The 23220-nt window shown below is 36.0% G+C and overlaps 5 protein-coding genes across 6 annotated transcripts; 1 reads left to right on the forward strand and 4 right to left on the reverse strand.

The window, feature by feature from the left end:
- On the forward strand, positions 1028-3516 carry LOC18767721 (desumoylating isopeptidase 1). Its single transcript, XM_020570019.1, has 5 exons — positions 1028-1133; positions 1787-1863; positions 1966-2063; positions 2193-2509; positions 2794-3516. The coding sequence occupies exons 2-5, from the start codon at positions 1855-1857 to the stop codon at positions 3183-3185; spliced, it is 816 nt and encodes a 271-aa protein (XP_020425608.1). The 5' UTR covers positions 1028-1133; positions 1787-1854; the 3' UTR covers positions 3186-3516.
- LOC18767308 (thiamine-repressible mitochondrial transport protein THI74) lies at positions 3664-6780 on the reverse strand. Its single transcript, XM_007199813.2, has 4 exons — positions 6545-6780; positions 5551-6240; positions 5026-5449; positions 3664-4184 (listed from the first exon to the last, which is right to left on the reverse strand). The coding sequence occupies exons 2-4, from the start codon at positions 6091-6093 to the stop codon at positions 3868-3870; spliced, it is 1284 nt and encodes a 427-aa protein (XP_007199875.1). The 5' UTR covers positions 6094-6240; positions 6545-6780; the 3' UTR covers positions 3664-3867.
- On the reverse strand, positions 7712-9684 carry LOC18768164 (probable serine/threonine-protein kinase PBL26). Its single transcript, XM_020553591.1, has 5 exons — positions 9549-9684; positions 9078-9349; positions 8787-8976; positions 8186-8577; positions 7712-8089 (listed from the first exon to the last, which is right to left on the reverse strand). The coding sequence occupies exons 1-5, from the start codon at positions 9682-9684 to the stop codon at positions 7712-7714; spliced, it is 1368 nt and encodes a 455-aa protein (XP_020409180.1).
- Positions 10471-10954, reverse strand: LOC18768003 (basic blue protein). Its single transcript, XM_007201611.1, has 2 exons — positions 10768-10954; positions 10471-10670 (listed from the first exon to the last, which is right to left on the reverse strand). The coding sequence occupies exons 1-2, from the start codon at positions 10952-10954 to the stop codon at positions 10471-10473; spliced, it is 387 nt and encodes a 128-aa protein (XP_007201673.1).
- Positions 11540-18303, reverse strand: LOC18766735. Of its 2 annotated transcripts, none has more exons than XM_020553874.1 (17): positions 18176-18303; positions 17878-17998; positions 17365-17453; positions 17028-17187; positions 16582-16720; positions 16319-16412; positions 15360-15497; positions 15087-15187; positions 14394-14507; positions 14063-14289; positions 13720-13778; positions 13449-13634; positions 13223-13346; positions 13012-13067; positions 12420-12565; positions 12119-12289; positions 11540-12002 (listed from the first exon to the last, which is right to left on the reverse strand). In XM_020553874.1, the coding sequence occupies exons 1-17, from the start codon at positions 18234-18236 to the stop codon at positions 11697-11699; spliced, it is 2292 nt and encodes a 763-aa protein (XP_020409463.1). In that variant the 5' UTR covers positions 18237-18303; the 3' UTR covers positions 11540-11696. The 2 variants fall into 2 exon arrangements, with proteins under 2 accessions (XP_020409463.1, XP_020409464.1); XM_020553875.1 differs by having other exon boundaries at positions 17365-17463; positions 18176-18271.

The following is a 23220-nucleotide window of genomic DNA, read 5'->3' on the forward strand; positions in this document are numbered from 1 at the left end:
CTTACAGTGATGACGTTTTGGTGCGTTTCGGCGCGTTCTTTTGCTCGGTTGTGGGGCCCGTGATTGAATATTAAGTGTAACGAGTTTCCCGTTAAACGACATAAGAACTATTTGATCAACAATTTAATCAAACAATGTGATTAAGTAGTAGTTGAATCTCAATTTGATCAACAATGCGACGAGGGAGATTCTATGACAGCATATGTTTGATTGAAAGTGCTTGATGTTCTTAAGAATGTGGTCAAGTGGTAAGATTTTTCGAGTTGTCATATTTTTATGTGAGAGAATATTCTTGTGGACCATTTGATGCTTAAAAGAGTATAATTATGTGGTAAAATTTGTTACGCTACGATATTGGTTTTGGAATATGAACGACTTTAAATGCTTATATAATATATTCTTTTTCATATTTGTGGTATACAATGAATCTTTCATAATGACTCATGACGTGACTAATATGTGAAACGTCAAATACATATTGTATACAAACAATATAACAGGACGAGTATTTGCTACATTGTCCTTTGAGATGTTCGAATAAGATATTATTATTCTGATTATTTTATAATATATAATAAATCTTTTATAATGATTGGCGATGATTGGCGAGTGACTAATGTGAAATCTGAGTGACAAATTATCTTGACAAACCTTTTCTCTTGAACATTTGTTCATAGCATTATTACCTTGACAAAAAAGAAGAGACACCATCTTCACCTCAAAATATGGTAGAAGGACAATAACATCAACATTAGTTATTGGAAAACTAATATTCGAAGGTTAATAAAAAATAAATAATAAAAAAGTGACTAAGATATAATTTTTCAAGCTACGCAAATAAAATATATATATATAAGAAAAAGTCGTTTTGGTCAATTAGTAAGAGTTAAACGAGAGGTCGCGCCAAAAAGTAAACTAAATATTTTCTAGAGAGAGCGTCGGGTTTGAATGAGAATCCACGTGGCGAGAGGTAAGTGGTTAGTAGGTTCTAGAAAGTCATAGAAGTGAACGGAATCCAAATTCTCGTCCCAATTGGTTGGGGCAAGCAAGTATTTAAAGGGGACCGAACCAAGTTTCTTAATTTGTTTTGCACAATTCCGAGAGGGGAACTTTCTTCCTGTCTTCGCGCTTAGGTACGCTCTCTCTCTCTCTCTCTCAAAGCACAGCTTGAAACCTAATCGATCAGCCTGTGAGTAGTTCAATTTGATTTGCTCTATCTAATGCACTTCTAATGATAAATTTCTGAACTTTGTCGAGAATTATAGAAATTTTTTAAACAGAGCTTTTTCTTGCGCCGAAAGTTCGGAAATTTTGTGTGGAATTTGGGGTTTTGTGTTTGATCTGTGTGATATTTAAAGATAAGGTTAATTTTGTCGGTATTTTGGAATTTGAACATTGAAAAGGTCTTCTTTGGAGGTAAAGTTCAGGACTTTTGTCGTTTCTTTCAATGATTTGTAAAGTAATTGATCAAATTCTTACAATGTAGCTGCAATTATTTGGTTGTGTTGTTGAATTCTGTATGGAGCCTATTTGAATGCTGCTTAAATGTTAAAAATTGGTAATTTTTTTTGCGTAGTTTAGGATTTTCCTTTTTCGGACTTGTAAATTTAAGTTTGCAATAGGATTTGGGGCATGTTTACGTCCGTCTTGGGCTTTGAAGTGCCCGATTTGAGAGTCGAGTAGGACACGTCTTTGTTTGCTTTAGCTGGAATGCGCTGTTTCCCCCCTTAAATTTCCCTACTCTTTTTATTTTTGTTTGTTATTCTTACCAGTGTTGTTTGCATAGGTGATCTTGATTAATTCAGTACCCTACATCTTCTTCAACTGAGCATTTTTTATATTGAACGGCAAGAGATGGCCGAGGTGTGTATTTTTCTTTTTTATTGTATAGTAATGTTTTTTGTTATTTTCCCCATGTTTATTTCTTTTTGGGTTTGCAATTAATATATTAAAACTTGGTTGCAGGAGGGTCACAAGGTCACTTTGAATGTATATGATCTAAGCCAAGGACTAGCTAGGCAGATGTCCATGGCTTTCTTGGGGAAAGCCATCGAGGGCATATGGTAAGTGTTTTTTTTTTCATTGGATACAAGTGTGGAGTGCGTTGATTTGAGGAAGTACTGTTATTTCCAGTTTTTCTTAGCAAGGCATTTGCATTGGTTTCAAGTCTTCATTGTTAATTTTTAATACAGGCACACAGGAGTTGTGGTTTATGGTAATGAGTACTATTTTGGGGGAGGAATCCAGCATGCTTCTGCTGGATCGACACCATATGGGACACCAATACGTGTGGTAGAATTGGGTGTCACACATGTGCCCAAGGATGTATTTGAGATGTATTTGCAGGAAATCAGTCCCCGGTATACTGCTGAAACCTATAGTTTACTTAATCACAATTGCAACAACTTTAGCAATGAGGTTGCTCAGTTTTTGGTGGGTGCAACCGTTCCAGACTATATTCTGGAGCTCCCTAATGAAGTTATGGGCAGTCCAATGGGTGCTCTTATTTGTAAGTTATATTTATTTTCTGTCTGTTTTTGCCTATCATTAGTTAATACTTCGTTATATGGATTTCCTTTGTTTGAAGTAGCATTTTTTATATTTTAGTGATACAGATAAGTAAACTCAGAATCTTCCATGTTTGGTGTGTTTGGTTTCGGAATTTAAGATTAAAGAGAGAGAATTCAAGATAATGAGTTTTAATGGAAAGGAAGTTGTGTGGATTGTTAATATGGAACTGTGGTTCAATAATGCAAGCCTTCTCTGAATGACCCCTCTTACTTTCTTTTGCAGTGCCCATGATACAGAATTTGGAAGCAACACTGAAAAGTGGTGCTGCTCCTCAAGCTCCACAATTCAGGCCCCCTGTGGTTCAACCAACAACGAATGTCATGAAACCCTTGAGTAGTAGTTCTAACACCGAGGTTGGTGCTAAATCGAAATCTGGAGGGCAGCAGCTCACCAAGTCGGAGGAACGGGGAACATCACAGAGTGCTGTCAAACCTGCCAATGGGGTTGTAGATCCTCTTGGGGACGCTCGAAGTAAGGTGCAAGAGGAAATCTCTGCTGAATTTGCTGCAATCATGGCAAGTGGAACACTCCGTGCAAGCGAGGCTGCAGCACTTGCAACAAGAAGAGTGATGCAGAGATATGGTCATGAAAGTTCAACGGTGTCGCAGAGTTAACAGATCTAAGGATGCGAGTCTTACTATTTGTTTCAGGGTTGGTCATTTGGATTTGGCAATTATTTTTAGGAAGCTGCTGTCCAATTTGCTTCTTAACTGGAACTGGGGACTCATTCTCCCACCATTTGAATTCTAATTTTTATTTATCGTAAGATATATTGTTATCAAGGAATTTGCTTGGAGAAGCGATCGACAATGGTACTTGTCAAGGTTGAGTCAGTAAGGCTCCTCTGATGGCCAATGCAGAGTGTCTTTGTAATTTTTAGTGTTATTTTTTGGCTTGACAATTTTTAAATTTCAATGATTACTTGGAGACGGAAAGGTTTTTATACGAGTGACCAAATGACACATGAAATCTAAATAAAAACCAAGACACGGGTTCTGACCTCACCAATGTGCCCCCATCGCCTAAATTGGAGTAATTTAGAATATCGCATTTGGGTAAAATTGAACAAAGAAAATCCACCAGAAACATAACTTAGTGTTTCTTCTACTATCGAATGATAGGATGAGAAAGACAATCCTAACATTAAAGTAAATAGTATTGCAACTAATGCTTCTTTTTATATCAGGCAATCAGTAATGATGTAATTAACTAACTTTTATCACAGTTGCATTTACAAAAATTTCTAATAAGCGGTATAGTACAACATATATTTGCATTCAGAGTAACCTCATCGTGCTATGAGGGGGCAGCTGAATCTGGCGTGCCTGATGAATTGTGAGCTTCATCGGTCAGACCAATATTTTCCTTCTCTAGTACATGCATAGATTCATTTGATTTGTTAAAAGCATCAGTGGGAATGTTTATGCCCGCGAATCCAATCATGACAGCCACAGCACCAAGGTAATCAGCAAGATGAGGAGCATGGCCAGTCATTGAGTCCACAATTGCCGCCAACGGAACCTGTATTGTTAGACCGGCTGTTGCTACTGTGGTCGTTGTTAGAAGAACAGCTTTGGCCCATAGATAATCACTCAGAACATTATCCAACAAACCTAAACACCACATAAAATTCCATATGATTTAGTATAGGTTTTATATGAAGTTAGAAACACAACATCAAACTCCACATGAGCTATCTGTATGCCTGTGTGTCTCAAGCCAGCTATGCTCATATCTTGCCTAAAATAATGGACTAAAAATCATGCAAAAGAGAAATCGGTATTGGACCACAATGAAATCGGCCTATCATCAATAGGTTATGGGGTTCAGTAACTAAAGGTTTATTTCAAACGAGCTACATGTACAAATAAATGACAAACCAATATAAGAACTCACAGAATGCTTTTCTTTAGACAATAGCTATAACAGTAGTCAAGCAATAAATGCAAGATCTTATCAGATTGCCTCGCCATAAAATCACCCTATACCTAATATATCAGCTTACTAGTTCTGGATGAAATAAAAGTTTTTCCCCTCAAAGGATACTATAAGCTATTCATTCCACCCCCTCCCTCAAAGGATACTATAAGCTATTCATTCCACCCCCTCCCTCTTCCGGAAGAAAAAAAAAAGCATTAAAATTATTTCTTTGCATGTAGAACTGGGCAGACATAAGTATGTTGGTGTGAAGATCAATAATACTAGAAGCACTTGAGTTTCAATATCAAAGTTTACTCATCAAATGATAAGGAAGATGCTGCCATGCAATTTTATTTGTTAAAAATAAATAAGGTTTAGCCTGGGATATGAGCTGGTATCCAAAATTTTAAGATTGGTGTCTTTAGCATTACTCCAAGAATACATGCAAAGACAAATAGAAAAAAAAACAAAGGTATATATCAGAACAGGTAACTCCAAGTTACAACGCATATAATATAACAGTTAAGTACGAACCTTTGCCAACAATGAGACCAACCTGCTCCCAGGTTAGCATATAAAAGGGCTCCAACTTTGAGAAATGAAGTATAAGGGCAACTGGGAGAAATATAAGAATGTTGCAAAGCCCTAGAAAGCCCAGAAACTGGGCCATACTGGCACGGCCACTTTTTTCATCATCTTCATCCGGTAACTTCTTGCGAATTAGGGTAACATACACAGAATACAAGGCTGCCGAGACAAGAGCAAGTATGTCTCCGAGTAGAGGGTTAGAAGCAATTGTACTTAAAGCAGTTTGCGAGTCACCAAGGCTGACAATTATCGTTCCTCCCATGCAAAGAAGAACACTAATAAACTTCACCAAAGTAAATTTCTCACCTAAGAATGCTAGAGAGACCAAAAAGGTGAAAAGGCTGGATGCACTGCTTAAGATGGTATTTGACTGCACGCAACAAGAAGAAGAAATCAATCATACCAAATTGATGAAACACGTGAACCAATTTAAGAAGCAAGGTGTGCCATACAATGTTGAAAAATACTTACTGTAACTGTAGTATACTTCAATGACAAATTGAAAGTGAGCTGTGCAAGAAACCAAAATGGGGAAATCAATAGGCTAACTTTTGCCACTCGAGTTCGCGTCCATCGCCCTTTTTCATCCACTTGCTTATCAGCAGTTTCGTTGACATTGTCTCGAGTTGTTGAAGTCCCAACAAGCTCGTATGATACAACTTTTGGTTCTGTTTCTGTACCAAAATTAACTCCTCCATCTTCCGCATCCATTTTCACAATTGCATCACTCTCCTCAAGAAGAGTGGTTTGCTCTGACTCTCCTAATCTTTGCAAGGGGCTACTCTTCTTACTTTTCCAAAACCACAAACCGCCACACGAATCCTCCAAATACCTTCCAATCTCAACTAAGGGAATGTAGATCACAAACAGTGAATTGCACATGTACGTGATGAGAAATGGGGACACACCGGCATCTACAACAGACTGTACTACAAAACTGGCAGCTATCCAGATAGATGCAACAGCAAATATATATATCAAACCTAAAACCCACTTCCAAACTTCACTTTTCATATCTCTCCACTTAATACCAAATCAAATTAGCTCCCAAATCTTGCTTAAAAAATCAGCTCTTGAATTTCAAAAGCCCAAGAAGCAAACTTCCTGTGCTTTCAGAGGATTATAACCAATGCCCAAGTCACTATTAAACCCAGATATTACCTGAAACCACAAAAAAGCACCAAAAATTAGGGAAATAAAACTTGTAAAATTAACCCCAGAACACTAATTCGCAGCAAGACACAACGGAAAAGATACCAATACGTTATGAATTGAATTTGTTTTACACCCAATAAACCCCGTCTTCTGTATGTAAACAAATAGAAAATTACCAATACATGAAAGATTTAATCAAATTAAGCTCAATGAGGATTTGAACCCAAAAACAAAAATTCAATTTGCATTGCATTGCAAAAGTGTATAAACTGTAACAAATATATCGTATTGAAAAAGATGCAAAATGTACCTGGCATGAGAATCACATAGGATTCAGAAGTTCGTTCTTTTCACAGAGAGAGAGAGAGAGAGAGAGAGAGAGAGAGAGAGGAGTTATCGGATTTGTTGTACTAGAGTTGGATTTTGATCTTGGTTACCGGTCGTGAAGTCCACACGCAGAGACGTACAACGTTAGACAATCAAAGGAAATTGGAGGCAGCCCAGTTATTTAGGCCCAGCTCCTCAAAAAATTATGGTCTTTTTTATTTTAATGAGAAGAAAAATTGTGATCTTTAGCCCAAACCCAACCAGTTTGGACTAAAAGTAAAAAATAAAACCAAGAATAAGAAATCAGAGTGTATATATATTTTTTCTTTTTTAAATATAATTGTCTATTTTTTTATATTTTCTAATCAAAGTGAAAGAGGGAAAAGACATGGAAGAAAGTAGAGACAGAGATGAAAAATCAGAGAGGCTATGAAGAACTGTTTTTAGTTTGTATTTTATCAAATACTTGATCTGTTTTAAACTCTAAAGCTATGATGGATGTGTTAGTTCTGCATACAGAAAGCCTTGTGAAAAGGAATTTGTTGTAATCCTGGTGTCATAATTATAAGTAATTCATCAGTAATTTGTTTAGAGAAGTAATTTTTCTTTAATCAAAGGGGTTACATCATAGTTTCATTTCATCCTAGGGAATGAGATGTGAACCAGCATTGATATTTGAAATTAATGGAATTACGCAATGATCATACACATGTAGTTTTTCCCTCAGCTATTTACGCAATGAAAAATCCTCGGGTACTTAATTACGAACTCAAGTAATGCTACAAATATCACATTTTATGGCTAAATTTGTATTTGTAAATCATCTCTCATAGATGCCGGATCCATCTACAATCTATGCACGTGAACTTTAATAAATGTGGTACAAATGGATTTATGGTGAGGGCCTATGTCATTGATAGAGTGTGACATATAGGGTTTCTATAAATCCAGGAAGCAATGACAGATGAAATCATAAGTTGAGAAAATTTCTCGCATTTGAAATTATTGTTCCTTCACGTTTTCTGTTGGATATATACAACTCAGTACATTGTTACAATGACATTGGCTCATACAGAAATGATTTGTTCTGTGGAAACAACACTGTGACATATATGATGTGTGTATATATATAGATACATTAAACTTAGTTTCAAAATGAAGAAGTACTGGCACATCGTGATGCTCCATTGTGCCTGGAGCTTGAGCCCCATTCCATGGCTTCTGCCACGGCGCGTTGGCGTTCGATCACGCTTTCTTCCTCCTGAGGCTCCTCGGTGATGCTAGACATGGCTTGATCAGGTGATGGAGAGGGCATGCTTATAGGTGAGGTAGCAGTTTCTGGACCTGTCCCAAGGAAACTAAGAGCACTCACCACATCACTCATCAAGGGACGAACGGATGCTTCTTCATGGAGGCACATTGCTGCAACTGCCACTGCTTGATTCAATGCTCTTATTGGAAAGTCTCCTCTGAGAAGTGGATCAGCTAGTTCCGGGTACCCGTTTGGATCCTTAAATACTGGTTCTGCCTGTTAAAGACCCAAAAAAGAAACTTTTGTAAGAAAAAAAACACGTGACACTTTGTGAATTAGAAGAAGAAAATGTGAGGGGAAGTTTAAATTTACCCAAGAAACTAGATTTTGCTCCCTGGTTGTTCTTGTGGTGTCAATGACTCTCCTTCCAGTGATCAGCTCTAATAAAACAACTCCAAAACTGTACACATCTGACTTGACAGTGAGTTGGCCTGTTCTTTGGTACTCTGGTGCACAATAACCATATGTACCCATTACTCTTGAAGATACATGTGTCTTGTCTCCAACAGGTCCAAGCTTAGCTAGCCCAAAATCGGACAGTTTTGCATTGAAATCGGCGTCTAGTAAGATGTTTGAAGATTTTAAATCGCGGTAGATAACGGGAGGGTTGGCCTTGTCATGCAAATATTCTAGTCCCTTGGCTGCTCCTAGAGCTATTCTCATTCTTTTGAACCAATCTAATGGCTTCTGGTGTGATGGAATATCTGCAAAATAAAATACAATGCATGAGAAGCCAGACAGCAGTATAGTTTTCAAAACTTGGTCATTTTTTGGGATCTTTCTGTGTTTTAAGTAACACTAGGAAGTTTCCTTTTTTTTTCATTGGCACTATAAAATGTATAATTTCTTTGCTCTTATCATATAAGGGCACAAGATGGGACAAAAAGAAATTTACAAACACATAGTATAGTACCTAATAAATGGTCTTCCAGAGATCCCAAAGACATGTACTCATACACCAGAAGTCTCTGATCGCCATCAGCGCAATATCCGATAAGATTGACTAAATTTTCATGGTGTAAGAGGCTCAACATCAACACCTCGACAAGGAACTCTCTGTTTCCTTGCAAGCCATTCCTGTCAAGTTGCTTCACAGCTACAACCTGAAGTAATTAAGATGAGCCAAAGGGTCACAACTCAATCCTTCAAGTAAGTTTAACACTGAAAACATTGAAGAATCTACAAGGCCCCAGAGCCACTTTACCTGTCCTGTTTTTTCAAGTTTGCCCTTATAAACTCTTCCAAATCCACCCTCTCCTATCAGACATTCTTGCCTGAAGTTCTTTGTTGCTGTCGCCAATTCGCGGAAGGTGAAAGTTTGTGCAGCAATATTATTATTATTATTATTATTATTATTGTTTACAGCTTCTTTATTGGCGTTCTTAGTGTTTGCTGTTTGAGCTGTTTGTGCTGTTTGTCCTGTTTGTGACGTTTGGTTCTCAGCTGGTGGTGTAGGCCTTGGTTTAGGAACTTCTGCTTATATAAAGACAGATAATTATTTCCCACACAAAAGGCATGGATATGAAATACAAGAGGAGACTTAAATTAAATGCAACTATATTAAAAACCAATGTTCTAACAATGCTAGGAAGGCTGCCTTGACAATCATTTTCTTCTTGAAAACAATCACGGTGCTTATAACAAACACATTAAGAAAGGCGAAAATGGGCCTTACCAGCCGGAGGCCGAGGCTGTGCTGCAACATTGTGTTCCCTTTGAGAAAGAGTGGTAGGCAATTGTCCTGCACTCCCGCTATCCGATCTTTTATATCCTTTCTTTTCATGGGATGAAAAGCAAGAAAAGCAACTCATCTCATGTACTTTATAAATATCTTAAAACTTCCTTGCAATTATCTCAGTTTTTATGATCCTTGCAATTTTTTCGATCCACAGTTTTCAATATGAACTGCAGATTCTGCAGATGAAGAGTTGATCACAAAGTTTCCCAAAAACCAGAAAAGCAATTTTCACAAGAGGAGGCTCAACAGAAAGGTGTAATGGAATGGATAGGTTTGCAATGCATATGGTATAGAAGAAAGACAAGGGAGGTTATAAACATTGACAGAAAAACAAGATTTTAGTACAACCAACTTTGAATTTCTAGAACAACCACCTGAAAACTGAAGCTAAAAGAATCAACAACTTCCAGGCATGCAGGTGTTGGTCCTTTTTTCCGGGCTGTCTTTCCCGGGAAAAAGGGATAGTGTAGGTCAGCAAGAAACCAAAATGGGTTAATGTCTTTTGGTGTTTCCGCATAGCATGGAAAGGAAAAAAGAAAAGAGGTTGTGAGTGTCTTAATTTAAAGAGAAAAACGTGGGAACCAAATCTGCTTAATTAATTATTAGTTCTTAAAAAAAAAATTGCTTAATTATTTTTGGCGGTTGTAGAGTTTTTGGACATAATGGGATCTTTCTTTTATCTTTCTAGCTGCGGTTAAATATAGATACAAGACAAGACTGCCCCAAAGCTACACAATGTCACATTGTTTATTCATACAATACAGTCCAATATTCTGTGAAAAATAAATACTCAAGCCATCTTACATAGAGAAAAGCATCCCTTCCCTCCCCTCCCCTTCAACTTATTTTTCCCACTGGTTTAGGAAGCATTAACTGAAATCTTCACTCCCCCATTGCAGTGGCCGGGAACAGTGCAGATGAAATAGTTGAGTCCCTTCGATAATTTGACTCGATCTTTGCCGGTGCTGAATGTCTTAGAGTTTGAAGAAGCGCTGCAACTAGTAAATTCATTGGCATCAACAACTGCCACATCGTGGGAGGATGGATCATAGTTGAAAACTGCACAAAAATAAAAATAAGTTGGTCACATAAAACGAATAAAACAATCTTGCTTATAGAAAAAAAAAAGTATGATGCATGTTCTAGCTAGCATTACCAAGTATATCTCCCGCCTTGAACTTCTTTCCATCTGTCCAGTTTTCAACGTTAAAAGTCCAACCGGAATTGCCACCAACTGTGAACGTAGTAGTTTTTTGAGCAGACACAATGATGAGGAAGAGAAAGAGAAAAATAGTGGCAGGTTTTTCTGTTTTAGTTGCACTGCATCTTCCCTGGTGAGACATCTTGCTGTTATATGATAAAAAGAGAGGTGTTGGGAAAAGGGTATTCGAATTTAAAACCTCTGAGATGAAGGTAAGTGCCGCATACAAAGTTAGCTTATATAGAGGAATTGGCTCACATTTTCGACAACGAAAAGTTGCTGTTTCTTTTTAAAAAAAATTTCACTTTTCTGTTTCTCTGTGTTTCCTTTTCTTCTGTTTGTACTTTGCAGTGATATTTTTCTAATCAAAGAAAAAGAACAAAGGCCTGCTGGTGGTTGCTTAAACCATGAAAGAGAAAACAACCTTAGGAAAATAAAGCTTGAGACTGTGCCGGACTGTTTGGATCGATTGAAAAGTGAAGAAGAAAAAACAATTGGGTTTGTGAAATTGTAAGTCCTAATGGCACTTCTTCATAACCTCATGCTTTTTGTATGTAGTTCATATTATAATGAACATCATTCCTTCACGGGCATTGTAGGAAGCCAATGAGCGTTTTACAGGACATCAAAATAAGGAGATTCCATTGCTCTAAAGCACAAATGGAATGACAACAAAAAAGAAAGAAAAATAACAGGGAAAACATGCTTCCATTTACTACAAATTTAAGGCATAAATCACCATCTTAATAGTTAAAACGTGAACGAATTATTCATGCCACATGATGATGTATCATTATCCATAACCATGATGAAGCATACAACATTACAAATCAATAAAAAAATTACGAAGTTACAAAAGAATATGCAGGTAGCAACTCTGAATATTATGAGTTAAGCGATACATTGACCTCAACCTTGGAGTCTCTTAGGATAATATCTTTTGCGTTTTCAGCCTTTTCGTGATCAAGGCAATCCAATTTTATCCTCACTTGTAGAGGTTTCATAAATATGAGATCTCTCAAATCTCTGTTTGATTTTAATAAGAATTGGATGCATGAATCTCTTCCTATCTTTCCACTTTTCTCTGAGTGTAAAATATCTGCTATCTTTGCTGCATATATCTCCTGATTATCCTCTAATAATTCTTTCTTTCTTCTAAGTTTTAAATACAGTGCCGCATAAACAATAACCTGCACAATGCCAAGAATGAAGATGTGAGGGCAAAATCGGAACCATGGCCAGAGATTCTGTTGCTTTCAAACGACCCAAAACAAAACAAGTAAAGATATAAACTGAAGGTGCACACCTCACTTGTCCCGGGACTAGTATTGACAACACAATCGATGAAAACTTTTCCATTTTGAAATCCTACTTCCGAAGTTGTACTATCATCTTCCGCATTCAACTCTGATTCAGGTGGTGATATCAAAGAGGCAAGATTATCCAATTCATCATACCATTGTTGAGCAACACCAACCTGCAAACTCCAAAGAACTGAAATCCTAAGCTACTAAAAGCACGGAGTATAATATTTTGTACTGTAGGATAATGGAACTTAATCTGGCAAAAAAATGAATAAAAGAAAATAAGCTCTGCCAGATAGGAACCTTCTCTGAAGATCCTCGTACATCCTCTATGCCTGACACTTCGGTAGCGGATCCTCTTGCCTGGCACCATATACAACCTTCTTGTAACTGTTCTACAAGCTCAGTATCCACAGGGATATCTACATTTAACTGTATGCTAACTCTACCTGTTGCACAGACAATAGAACTCTAGGATAAAAAAAAGCATTAACTTTTTAAGTTGCATAGATTACCAAAACAGCTTACACTACATGAGAACTAATGTTGGGAAAAGAATTAGCAACGACTGGCAGACAATTGTTTATCTGCATGTTTGGCAAAAAAAAAAATTTCCTCTCTGGGTCCAGCATGTTGACTTGATGACAATAATAAGATGCGAGGAAGCTAAGACAAACAACTAGCACAACATTCCACCAAATTGAAATATTCTCTATCTTCAGGAAACATCACTCTTTTGCTTAACTTTGAAATAATCATAAATCATGGCAAGGCGATGCATATTCCAGTTGGAAATATCAAGAAAATATAGGCAGAACCAATTCAAATATCACACCAAAGAGTGAAATACAATGTCAAGGAATAGCAGAAGCATATTTAAGAGTAAGTAAAATACCTGGTAACAAACTAAAACATTGAAAATGATCAATCTCTCCCTGATGTCCACCAGCACTGTTAAATCAGCAAAAAAATATGAAGAAAAACATGGAATTCGTGAGAAAACAATTCAGCAATTCATTGTCACATAATCATAATCAGAACACGAAAGTATAAAAGAAAATTGGAATTCTAAGTAAACTAGCACATTGTTGTCTTTGTAAACATACACAGCATAAACTTTCTCGAAAGAGGAAGACAGCCAATAAGGTATTCCAAGGATGCCAAAATTTGAAAACTTGAAGCTCGAACATACTCCAGATTCTTCACTTAGTTTCAAAATCCTCTGTCCAACTTCAAAATTACATGCATTGAAATAAGTAATTGAGTATTATAGACAAAGTACAAAACAAACTCACTTGAAGAGAAAAAAAAAAAATCCAGTAAAAATGGTACCCATGTCACAAAGGATTACGTGATTCTGCAAGGTGGTCAACGAAGATAATAGACCAGCATATGGAAGCCTCTCTGGTGACCAGACAGTATTCGTCTGCTGTTGCAACCAATCATGTGGCATACGTTTTAACATGGTTACTTTTTCCTTGATCTGCGGTGCACAGACCTCCAAAATCTCCGGGAACCCTTTTAAATTCTGATGTTAGACTCAATGAAATGAAACATAAACAAAGTGGCAAAAAAGTTTTTTATTTATTTAAAACAAACAAACCTTTGACTACTTCTTTTATGTCTCCTGAAGCCAAATTTAGAATCCATAGAGTTTCAAAGCTGCAAATTAGATCAATTAATCACATCAATGCCTATATAAAGTTGAAATAAGGCATGGCTTCATTCACCACTCATACTTAGGGTTTCACATGGTAAATTAATTTCAAAATAATCCGTCTCTAAGGTACTACTAATAAGCACTAAAAGTTCATTCCTAATAACATGATGAAAGAAAAAAATAAGTGAACCACATTTCACTCAAATGGAATACCACTTAAAAGTTAAAGACAAGTGACCACGGATTATTGGTTAGGAAACAATAGCACTTGAAGGGTTTGTTTTACCTTCGGTTTATAATGAAGAGACTATCGTCAATGGATTTGATCAGATGCCAAGGAAACATTAGTGATTGTAAATCAAATTCTTCAGACCTTGTATCAGCATTACTTCTCAAACCTAGACTGAGCATGATCCAAGTCCAAAATTGATTACTCTTCTTAATAGTATCGCCCACTGGATAGAGGGTTTCTAAAACCCGCCTCCCCATATCAGCTTTCCTGATGGCATGATTCTTAGTAGATAGAGACCCACACACGTAAACTGGTAAGTTACAAAACTATGCAAAATAGCCCCAGCATCATAATCACATATCACAACTTACAAGTCAATGCATACCTCTGAATCAACAAAATATAGGCAATCCTCATCGGCAATATAAAATGAGGCTGCAGGGCGTGCCAACTTGGCAGATTCAAAATTTCCATCCTCAAAACCTGGGGAGGAACCAATCTGACACACAAACAACGGAAGTCCAAACTTGAGCTTGAAATTATTTCTTTAATTTATCTTTCAAAGGGTTCAAGCAAACAGACTATAGGAAGACAGAATACTAGGATTCAATTTAAAATCTACACTGTCTAAAAAGAACTTTGCAAGGCCAATTCTGTGAAAACCGAAGATGGTTCCCCAAGAAGTCCTTTCAATATGGACAAGCAAAACTACTTTTCTTTTCCTATTGAGAGCTTAGAAACTTATAGTCATGCCAGATTTAAGCACTTCAGTAAATAATTAACATAAATTATGGTTAAGGACTAAAGTGGTAATCAGTATCTGGAAAGAATAGCTAAGTTGTCTTCTTGATGTGTTAATTCAGAATTGATATACATAAAGCACACAAATCAGATATAGAAAATCCTGATAAACATATTTGGACTACAAAATCATCAAATCAGGACCAGATTAGAATGTTGAATGGTCAATAATTGAGTTGCTCAAATCTTTTGATCCAGTTGACGTATAACTTGATGCTTAATTATGGAAATTGACAAGAGCAGTCCACATATGATTTAAATAAAATTTCATACATACACAGTCCAGAATCTTTCCGTTTCCATCAAATACAATAATCCGATGATGATTGCTGTCAGAAAGGAAGAGGCGGTTCCCATTTTCATCTGCAGAGATACAGCCTGTAATGGAAAAGAATAAAAGAAACGGTTAAAGATTAGGTTCTTAGCAACTTTAGAAACAATTTCTTTATTTTTATATATTCTAGAAAGAATGTTACAAAACTCTTATAATGCTCTACAGAGAAGATGCAATTATAATGCTGCAAGTCGGTGATGCATAGGGAGCATATACCTGGGAAGTATAATAGTAAATTCCTCAAAGAACAGAAATACGGCTCCTTGATGATCTCAGATTGCTTCAACCAAGTGATTTTCAAGTTATTGAGTGACTTGATATTCCCATCATCTTGCACATACAACTCCTCAACAGCTGCACAAGGGCATTAACATGTATCGTGGAATAAGTATATGTATTTAAATGTGTACATGCATTTAAATATATGCATATGGCCCACATTAAAACTCATTGAACTCTATACATTCAGTCAACTGACATACGAAAAAACAATTAACAACAATAGAGGGGTAAGAGAAGCTTAACAGGCGAATAGTTTATCATGTTACTAGAGATCATGATCTTTCTCCCACCAAGTGTAACCAGAAAGTAGCAAAAGGGGACGAGGCAGAACCAACAGAGATATAAGACAACTACTGAAGTTTATGAAAAGAGCAAAGAGTAGTAATATAGGCAGATTTAAAATCTAACACCATCAAATACTTAAAACAGATCCCCCAACCAAAGTGTGATGCTTTATCATAAAATAGAGAGGGAAGTTATAAGCATAACCACTAAATTAAGCTTTAGGACATCTACCGCCAAAAAAATCAGCATGCTACATAGACACTTAAGCAAACCATAAGAGGAAGTCTGACTATACAGTCTCACAGCTACAGTTTCTGTTGTACATTGTTTCTTCAATATTATTCTTTTTTCTTTTTAAGGAGGGCCACAGAGTGGGGCGGGTGGGGTGTCTGATAATATTAAGTCATCAACACTTGACTGTCCAAAATCTCATGATAATATTAAGTCATCAACACTTGATTGTTCAAAATCTCATGATAATATTAAGTCATCAACACTTATTTGTTGAAAATGCCATGATAATATTAAGTCATCAACACTTACCAGATGAAGAAACATATTCTTATCTCGAACAAACTTTTAACAAATCTATAGAGGGTAATGTGTACCTTTTTTAAGAACTTCGAGGTCCATGTCCTTCTCATGGTAAACCACTGGATTCATAAAATCTTTAAACAAGATGTAGCATGCCCCATTGTCCATCTATATTAATAATTGTGAGAAAGAAATTAGATCCAATTATTTCTACCACAGTTTTTTAGGACTTCTAACAGGTCAATTACTGTTTAAAAATTACGGATATACATTTTATTTTATTTTTTTGGGTATGCAAAAGTCCTTTCACCAGCCAAACCAAGGATCTTTACCTCACCTCAGTGAAGTTCTTGTTCGAAAATAAAATGGGAAATGTGACGTATTCCTTCAGTATAAATTGGATTAGGTGGCTTCGATCATCTGCTGAGCGAATCAAACTGTCTGACAGAAAACCCATAATGTGGAGCTGAGGAAACCTACAATAGAGCACACACAAAGAAGAGAGAGAGCTTCAGAATGACTACCCACCCAACCATAATCATCCAATTCTAAGTAGAAAAAACAAACATATGACAGATTACAACATATACCCACCCAACCATAATCATTCAATTCTAAGTAGAAAAAACAAACATATGACAGATTACAACATATACCCACCCAACCATAATCATCCAATTCTAAGTAGAAAAAAACAAACATATGACAGATTACAACATATTCTACCTACCTCATCTAGTTCTAAGTGGAAAGAATTAAACATACGTCATTTTCTTTCTTTACCTCGGTTGAATTGACTTCACTTTTTCTAACATGATAGCAGCTTCACAACTGGTTGTTAAAGAAGTTTCAAGAAAACGCCCAGTAAGAACCAAGAAAGTTCCATCTCTTTTAGAGAAATCTTTGCCTCCCTTGGACCTATTCAACCAACAATGGCAAGGACCTGTACATTAATATAGAAAGTAAATAAGGGGCAAAGCACAATGGGAATACAAAATATAAAAGGAGCCAATTAAACAACAACTGGAATTTGCAAAAATTTCTCCTTACAAAGAAACCAACAATAATAACCATCGTCCTAACCAATAAAAAGAAATATTCAAGAAAGTAATTTGAGTACCTTCAAGCTCATCTAATGTGGATTTAATGAAGGATGAAAGATCAAGTTCTTGGGCAGACTCGTAGGATACTTGTGATGTGGTTGAAAGCCTGAAAGAGACTGTCAATCAGAAGGCAAAGCTCCGATTACAAAAAACAACATAAACCCGCAGTTACAAAACAAAAATTTGAACTGAGCCAATTAACAATAGGACCCAGATAGATATCACTAAACAAAATGGACAAGCGCCTAGACCAATCAAGATGAGTATATCACAAAATCACAGGTGATAAGCTCCAATTGTATAAAACAACATGAACCCGCAGTTACAAACAAAAATTTGAACTGAGCCAAGCAACAATTGGACCCAGATAGATATCACTAAACAAAATGAACAACCACTTGGAACAATCAAGATGAATATATCACAAAACCGCAGGTGAAATTCTATGAAAAGATATGCCCTTCCATGGCATGGATACAAATTGGAACAAAATTTATAAAAACAATACAAAGAAAGTTGGATATAATTACCTCCGAGCATGGCACCCACTCGGTAGAATCCTTGTACCAATTCTTTCCCAAGCATTTGAGTGAGGAATTTTAGACAAAGATGATAACTTGGTAGCTGGTCTACATTGTAGATGATGATCACCTGAGCAAAGATACAAGCTTTAAGTCTCAGATTGACATTTTCTAAACTTCTACTTCTAATAGCAACACACTGCAAAGCTACACTCTGCTGCTTCCAGGTTAAAATAATTTTCTTTCACACCAAAATGGAATTGAAATGCATTTGAGATCATAACAACTTCAAGTTTAGTGAGCTCACCGGAGTGAATTCGCGGCAAAAATCGTGAGATTTCTCTCAGACGCCGATATCTCAGAGCCATTTTTCTAACAGAAACATGTGATTCTCTGGTTATCAGCGTTGGAATTTTGGTGAAACGCCAACTGCCCCACCGCGGGGTTTCAATCTAGGGCTTAGGGTTTAGCCTTGGAAGGAAGGGTTTTAGAAATTGGAATGGGCCGCTTGTGCCAATTTCATATTGGGCCTACAGATTTGTTTAAGTTACCATATTGAGCCAGGCCCACAAAAGAAATAGTCTAGCCGGGCGGCTATAAACGATTTCTCTAATTTTTTGAAAAGAAATGGTATCGCCGGGCGGCTATACTCGGTTTTTCATAAATTTTTTAAAAGAAATTGTACAGCCGGGCGGCTGTACTCGGTTTTTCCTAATTTTTTAAAAAAGAAATAGTATAGCCGGACGGCTATACTCGGAATTTTTCTAATTTTTTTTAAAAATAAATAGTATAGCCCCCCGGCTATATGCTCTTTTTCCTTTATTTTTTAAAAGAAATAGTATAGCCGACCGGCTATACCAAATTAATCTATATATATAAAGCAAAAGACAGAGAATGGTGAAACATTCAAAATATCATAAAGTACTCTTGGTTAATTTAAATATTAAGAAATAAAATTATTAATTAAATAAGGATAATATGGTAAATTCATATTTTTTTCATATTAAAAAAAAATTCAAAACAAAATCAGATAATATGTCCTACTTTTATGGAACATAACTACCCATGTTATCTTTTCTTAATTCTAATGCAACTAGAAGGATATTTTTTTTCTTAATTTTTTTAAAAAAAATAGAAATAGTATAGCCGTGCGGCTATATGCAGATTTTTTCCTAATTTTTAAAAAAGAAATAGTATAGCCACGCGGCGATACTATTTTTTCCCTAATTTTTAAAAGAAATAGTATAACCTTAAATCGAGAGAAATTGGAAAGAAAAAAATTGGCAGAGTTAGGTTTTTTGTTTTCTGAGTTGTGATTTTTTTCTCCACTTGTTTCCTTTATAGACGTCCATTATGACACTCGTTTCTAATTTTTCCCGCATTCCTTGAGCTTTCACCCGTAATCTCTCTTTTTCTGAATGAGACACGTCTCGGCAATTTCTGTCGAATTTGCCGGTGCCGCTTAGGGTTTGTGCTGGACACTTCTCTGTAATTTCTGCTTCGGGCTTAGGGGAAAAAAGAGAAACTCGCACGTAATTTCCGGGTTAGGGGTGGCAATTTCTGATACGACTCATTACACGACTCAAACCCTCCATAGAAAAAACACAACTTGAGCCCGCACGATTAATAATTTAGTAATTTTTGGGTCAACTCGTTATGATTCGTTTATTAAATGGGTAGTTTTCGGGTCAACTCACCAACCTGCTAAAATACATGTTTAACTCGTTTATTAAATTGGTCATGTCAACCCGTGTAATACTTGCCAACCTGCTAAAAAATTAAAGGAAATGGAGTCTTCAGCGCACACACACAAGGGGTTCCAAACCGCTGCCACTTTCATTCCCATTTAACACCTTATCCACCATGCTACAGACAACTTTGTGATTATATGCTACACCATTTGATATTTATAATGTTTCTACAAGCTGTTTTTTAAAGAAGTAGAATTTTTAAGTTATGATTTTTTTATAAATGTTTTTTTATTAATACTCGCACAAACTCCAGGCAGCCCTCGCAAATCCCGAGTGACAGCTTCAAGATAATGATGGAGACAAATCCCCGCAAATTCGGTAATATCTCATAAATTACAGGTCACAGCTATCATGGAAAGTCGTGACGACTTTGTTGAACGCGTTCGTTCAGAAAGTCATGTCATACGAGAACAACAATTTCAAACAAAGTTTATGGATATAGCAGTAAGAGATGTGATAATATTCTTCATGTAAAGTGTTGTTTTGAAAAGTGAAGCAATTACCAAGACCACTCTAAGTTAGCATGCAATTCTCTACTACAAATAATGTGTGCAGTAACATAATTCAGTAGCACTTGAGATAACGAGGTAGATCAAAGGCAAACATTCCTACGATAAAAGAATAAGAAAAAATTGAACTCTCAGATTGATTTACTGTTAAATTTCTATCTTTTCAATATATGCTTTAGATATGTTGAAACTAGCAAATTAATAACTATAAAGTATAAACTAATAGAAGTAGGCCACAAATTTCAATATTGCCCTAGGGCGGAACCATGAATTTTTCAACGGGTGGGCTAGCTAAAGTTATTAGCTTAAAATTTAATGATTATTTTCTTTGGTACTTACAATTTCTATAGTCTTTCTAGAAATAAAAGTAAACATTAAATCATATAAACCAAGTTAGTTCATAGCTCTATAGACTAATTTTCAATAAGTTTTAACATAAACCAAATAGGGTTTAACACCATAGTGGATTGAACATCTAAGGCTTTTTACCTAGATTGACCTTAGGTTCCTTCATGCATTCATATCATACTTGAAAAGTTGTTTTATGTAAAAATATTGACTAAGTATGAAAAATGAGTTTTGGGAATAATCATTTTCTCAAGATAATTTTTGGCGGCTTTTATTCCTCACACATCAAATAAGAAAACTTGATTTTATGAGATTTTAGTATGAAGTATATATTGACTTAATGAGCATCATTTTTAGCCTAAATTGTATTTTACACTAAAACCAATTTTTCATATTTTGATTTGGTGGGAATTTGATTTTCTAGTATTTTTATTTGAATCTAAATGGGGGGTACTTCCTTATTTACATTGTAAACTTAAGTAAATTGAATAATATAAAAATAAATAAAAGTAAAATGACAAAGACATTTACTTAAATGTTGAAAATGGACCACTATAGCCCTTAGGCCCCGTTTGGTTCACGGAATGAATTTAAGGGAAATCATTTCCCATGTCATTTTCCAAGGGATGAGAAATGAAAGATTCATTTCCCACGTTTGGTAATGCTGGGAAAGTAATCGAGAGATAAAACTTTATTTCATTTCCCATGTTTGTTTTGAGTATGAATGGAAAACAAAGTTTGTATAAATTTTCAATTATACCCATATTAAATTAAATAAAAAAAAGAATGCATTTAATGATATATTGTAATTCTAAATTGTTAATGGGGACAAAATGGTCATGAAAAATGCGTATTTAATGTTGGTTCATTTCTCCAAACTTTCTCATGATGAGGGAAAACAAAACCCAAGTTGGGAGGATGACTTCACTTTGCCCCCTACTTTCCCATGGGCCATGCAACGATTTCCCATGCCTGGACTTACCAAACATGGGAAAGTAATTGATTTCTCATTCCCAAGTCTCCTTTCCCATGAACCAAATGGGGCCTTAGAGCATCTCCACCCATAAGGGCTAAGGCAAGGGTAAAGGCAAGTAAGGGCTGCCACTATTCATATGAATAGTGGCAGCCTTGCCTTTTTTGGTTCCACCCCAAAAGGCTAGGGTAAGGGCAAGAAAAAAAAAAGAATATGCAACAAAATATAAACTTGTTATGTATTTATAGGGAAAGTGAATAAAATTGTTATGTATTTATAGGGAAAACATCCATAATTTTTTGGTTTTTTTTTTAAAAAATTTTGATTTTGATTTTCCATTTTTTTCAATTTTTTTGACTCGCTGATGTCAGCGTGACATCACCACTGACATCAGCAAACTCGGGCTGAAGCCCAGGCAAAATCTGCCCTTGGGCTTGCCTAGGCTGGTGGGACCCAGGGCTTGCCTAGGCTGCAGGTGCTGCGCTGGAGGTCCAAAAGTGAAGAAATGGGCCTCTTGCCCTGGCTAATATACCTGCGGTGGAGATGCTCTTAGTGTGGTTCCGCCCTTATGCACCCTTCATTTTGGGCTTAGGGTTTAGCCTTGGAAGGAAAGGTTTTAGGCATTGGATTGGGCCGCTTGTGCCTCTTTCATATTGGACCTAGAGATTTAATTAAGTTTCCCTATTGGGCCAGGTCCAAAGATTATTATGAAATCTTATCTTTTATCACCAAAAAAACAATAAATAAATAAATATAGTACTCTTCCTTTGCACGATAACGAAGAAGTTTGGATAGCAAATATAGGTTAAGCCAGTGCGTCAAGGCAATGTGTCCGCCTGCCTCATTGCACTTGAATTTGAACCATCTTCCTGTACATTAGAATAGTTTAAAATATTACTTCTGTCAAAAAAAAAAAAAGTAATGATAAATTATATTTAAAATAAATAAATTAAAAGTGTTCCCAATTCCCACCTTTTTATCATGAAACGGTTAAGCATGCAATTATTTAACTATGTGACAGGTCACTTTTTTCTGTCTTTGACTGAGATTAAAGCGAAAGTTACTATTTATTTACCTTTTTCAAGAAAGAAACTGGGTGAAGAAAAAAATATTTTAAAGTTCAAACGGCTTGCATAAACTTGATGCATTGCTGTTCCATAAAATAGTACTGGAAATTTGAAACATCCTTGTCATGCATTTTCTAAGCTCTCTGTCTTCCAGGAAAACAATGGCCAATCATTCTTGAATGATTTTTGTGTCAGTTTTTAGCTTAGAACTGCTGCTACTTTATTGGTTTTATTTTTTATTTTCAATTTAGAATTTGCTTTTTCTTTATTGATTGGACATCTATGTTAGCAAATGTGTATAGAGTCTCAAGTGTGTAATTTTGAGAAAGCAGAAATTCAAATATGCCTTTTCTCATCTAGCTTGCCTTAGGCTTCTATTTTCATGAGTCAATTGGCCAAGCATGCATGCATTCGGGTAATTTTGATCTGGAAAGATAGAATTTTATGATGATAATGAAGTTCCTCACAGAAATTGACCTTTTGGGTTTTGTTTGCGGTGATGTAATACATTTTGGGTTGCCATATTTTTTTGTGTGAATGCTGCAAGAGTTGTAATTTGCCTCCACACAAATGTGAAAATGAAATGACAATGCAGAACTAGATGCTGCAAAAAGTGATTTTGAAAATAAATAAATAAAGAAATAGAAATTGTAAAGTTGTAGCCTCAGTGCAATATTACTATGATTAAAACATGAAACAGGTGT

This window comes from Prunus persica, chromosome G8 (assembly GCF_000346465.2).
Source record: "Prunus persica cultivar Lovell chromosome G8, Prunus_persica_NCBIv2, whole genome shotgun sequence".
Classification (NCBI taxonomy): domain Eukaryota; kingdom Viridiplantae; phylum Streptophyta; class Magnoliopsida; order Rosales; family Rosaceae; genus Prunus; species Prunus persica.

What these genes read in the sequence shown, in the direction of transcription:
- LOC18766735 (XM_020553874.1), bottom strand. Translation starts at nt 18,236, where the DNA reads ATGGCTCTGAGATATCGGCGTCTGAGAGAAATCTCACGATTTTTGCCG. An exon ending in GTGAAGTCAATTCAACCGAG is followed by an intron (nt 16,721 to 17,027) that starts GTAAAGAAAGAA and finishes GCTCTATTGTAG; the next exon opens with GTTTCCTCAGCTCCACATTA. An exon ending in ATGTTTTAGTTTGTTACCAG is followed by an intron (nt 12,566 to 13,011) that starts GTATTTTACTTA and finishes TCTGTGCAACAG; the next exon opens with GTAGAGTTAGCATACAGTTA.
- LOC18768003 (XM_007201611.1), bottom strand. Translation starts at nt 10,954, where the DNA reads ATGTCTCACCAGGGAAGATGCAGTGCAACTAAAACAGAAAAACCTGCC. An exon ending in CAAGGCGGGAGATATACTTG is followed by an intron (nt 10,671 to 10,767) that starts GTAATGCTAGCT and finishes ATTTTTGTGCAG; the next exon opens with TTTTCAACTATGATCCATCC.
- LOC18767721 (XM_020570019.1), top strand. An exon ending in AAAGCCATCGAGGGCATATG is followed by an intron (nt 2,064 to 2,192) that starts GTAAGTGTTTTT and finishes TTTTTAATACAG; the next exon opens with GCACACAGGAGTTGTGGTTT. An exon ending in TCCAATGGGTGCTCTTATTT is followed by an intron (nt 2,510 to 2,793) that starts GTAAGTTATATT and finishes TTTCTTTTGCAG; the next exon opens with TGCCCATGATACAGAATTTG.
- LOC18768164 (XM_020553591.1), bottom strand. Translation starts at nt 9,684, where the DNA reads ATGAGTTGCTTTTCTTGCTTTTCATCCCATGAAAAGAAAGGATATAAA. An exon ending in ACAGCCTCGGCCTCCGGCTG is followed by an intron (nt 9,350 to 9,548) that starts GTAAGGCCCATT and finishes TCTTTATATAAG; the next exon opens with CAGAAGTTCCTAAACCAAGG. An exon ending in AACTTGAAAAAACAGGACAG is followed by an intron (nt 8,977 to 9,077) that starts GTAAAGTGGCTC and finishes TAATTACTTCAG; the next exon opens with GTTGTAGCTGTGAAGCAACT.
- LOC18767308 (XM_007199813.2), bottom strand. Translation starts at nt 6,093, where the DNA reads ATGAAAAGTGAAGTTTGGAAGTGGGTTTTAGGTTTGATATATATATTT. An exon ending in TGAAGTATACTACAGTTACA is followed by an intron (nt 5,450 to 5,550) that starts GTAAGTATTTTT and finishes TGTTGCGTGCAG; the next exon opens with TCAAATACCATCTTAAGCAG. An exon ending in TGGTCTCATTGTTGGCAAAG is followed by an intron (nt 4,185 to 5,025) that starts GTTCGTACTTAA and finishes TGTGGTGTTTAG; the next exon opens with GTTTGTTGGATAATGTTCTG.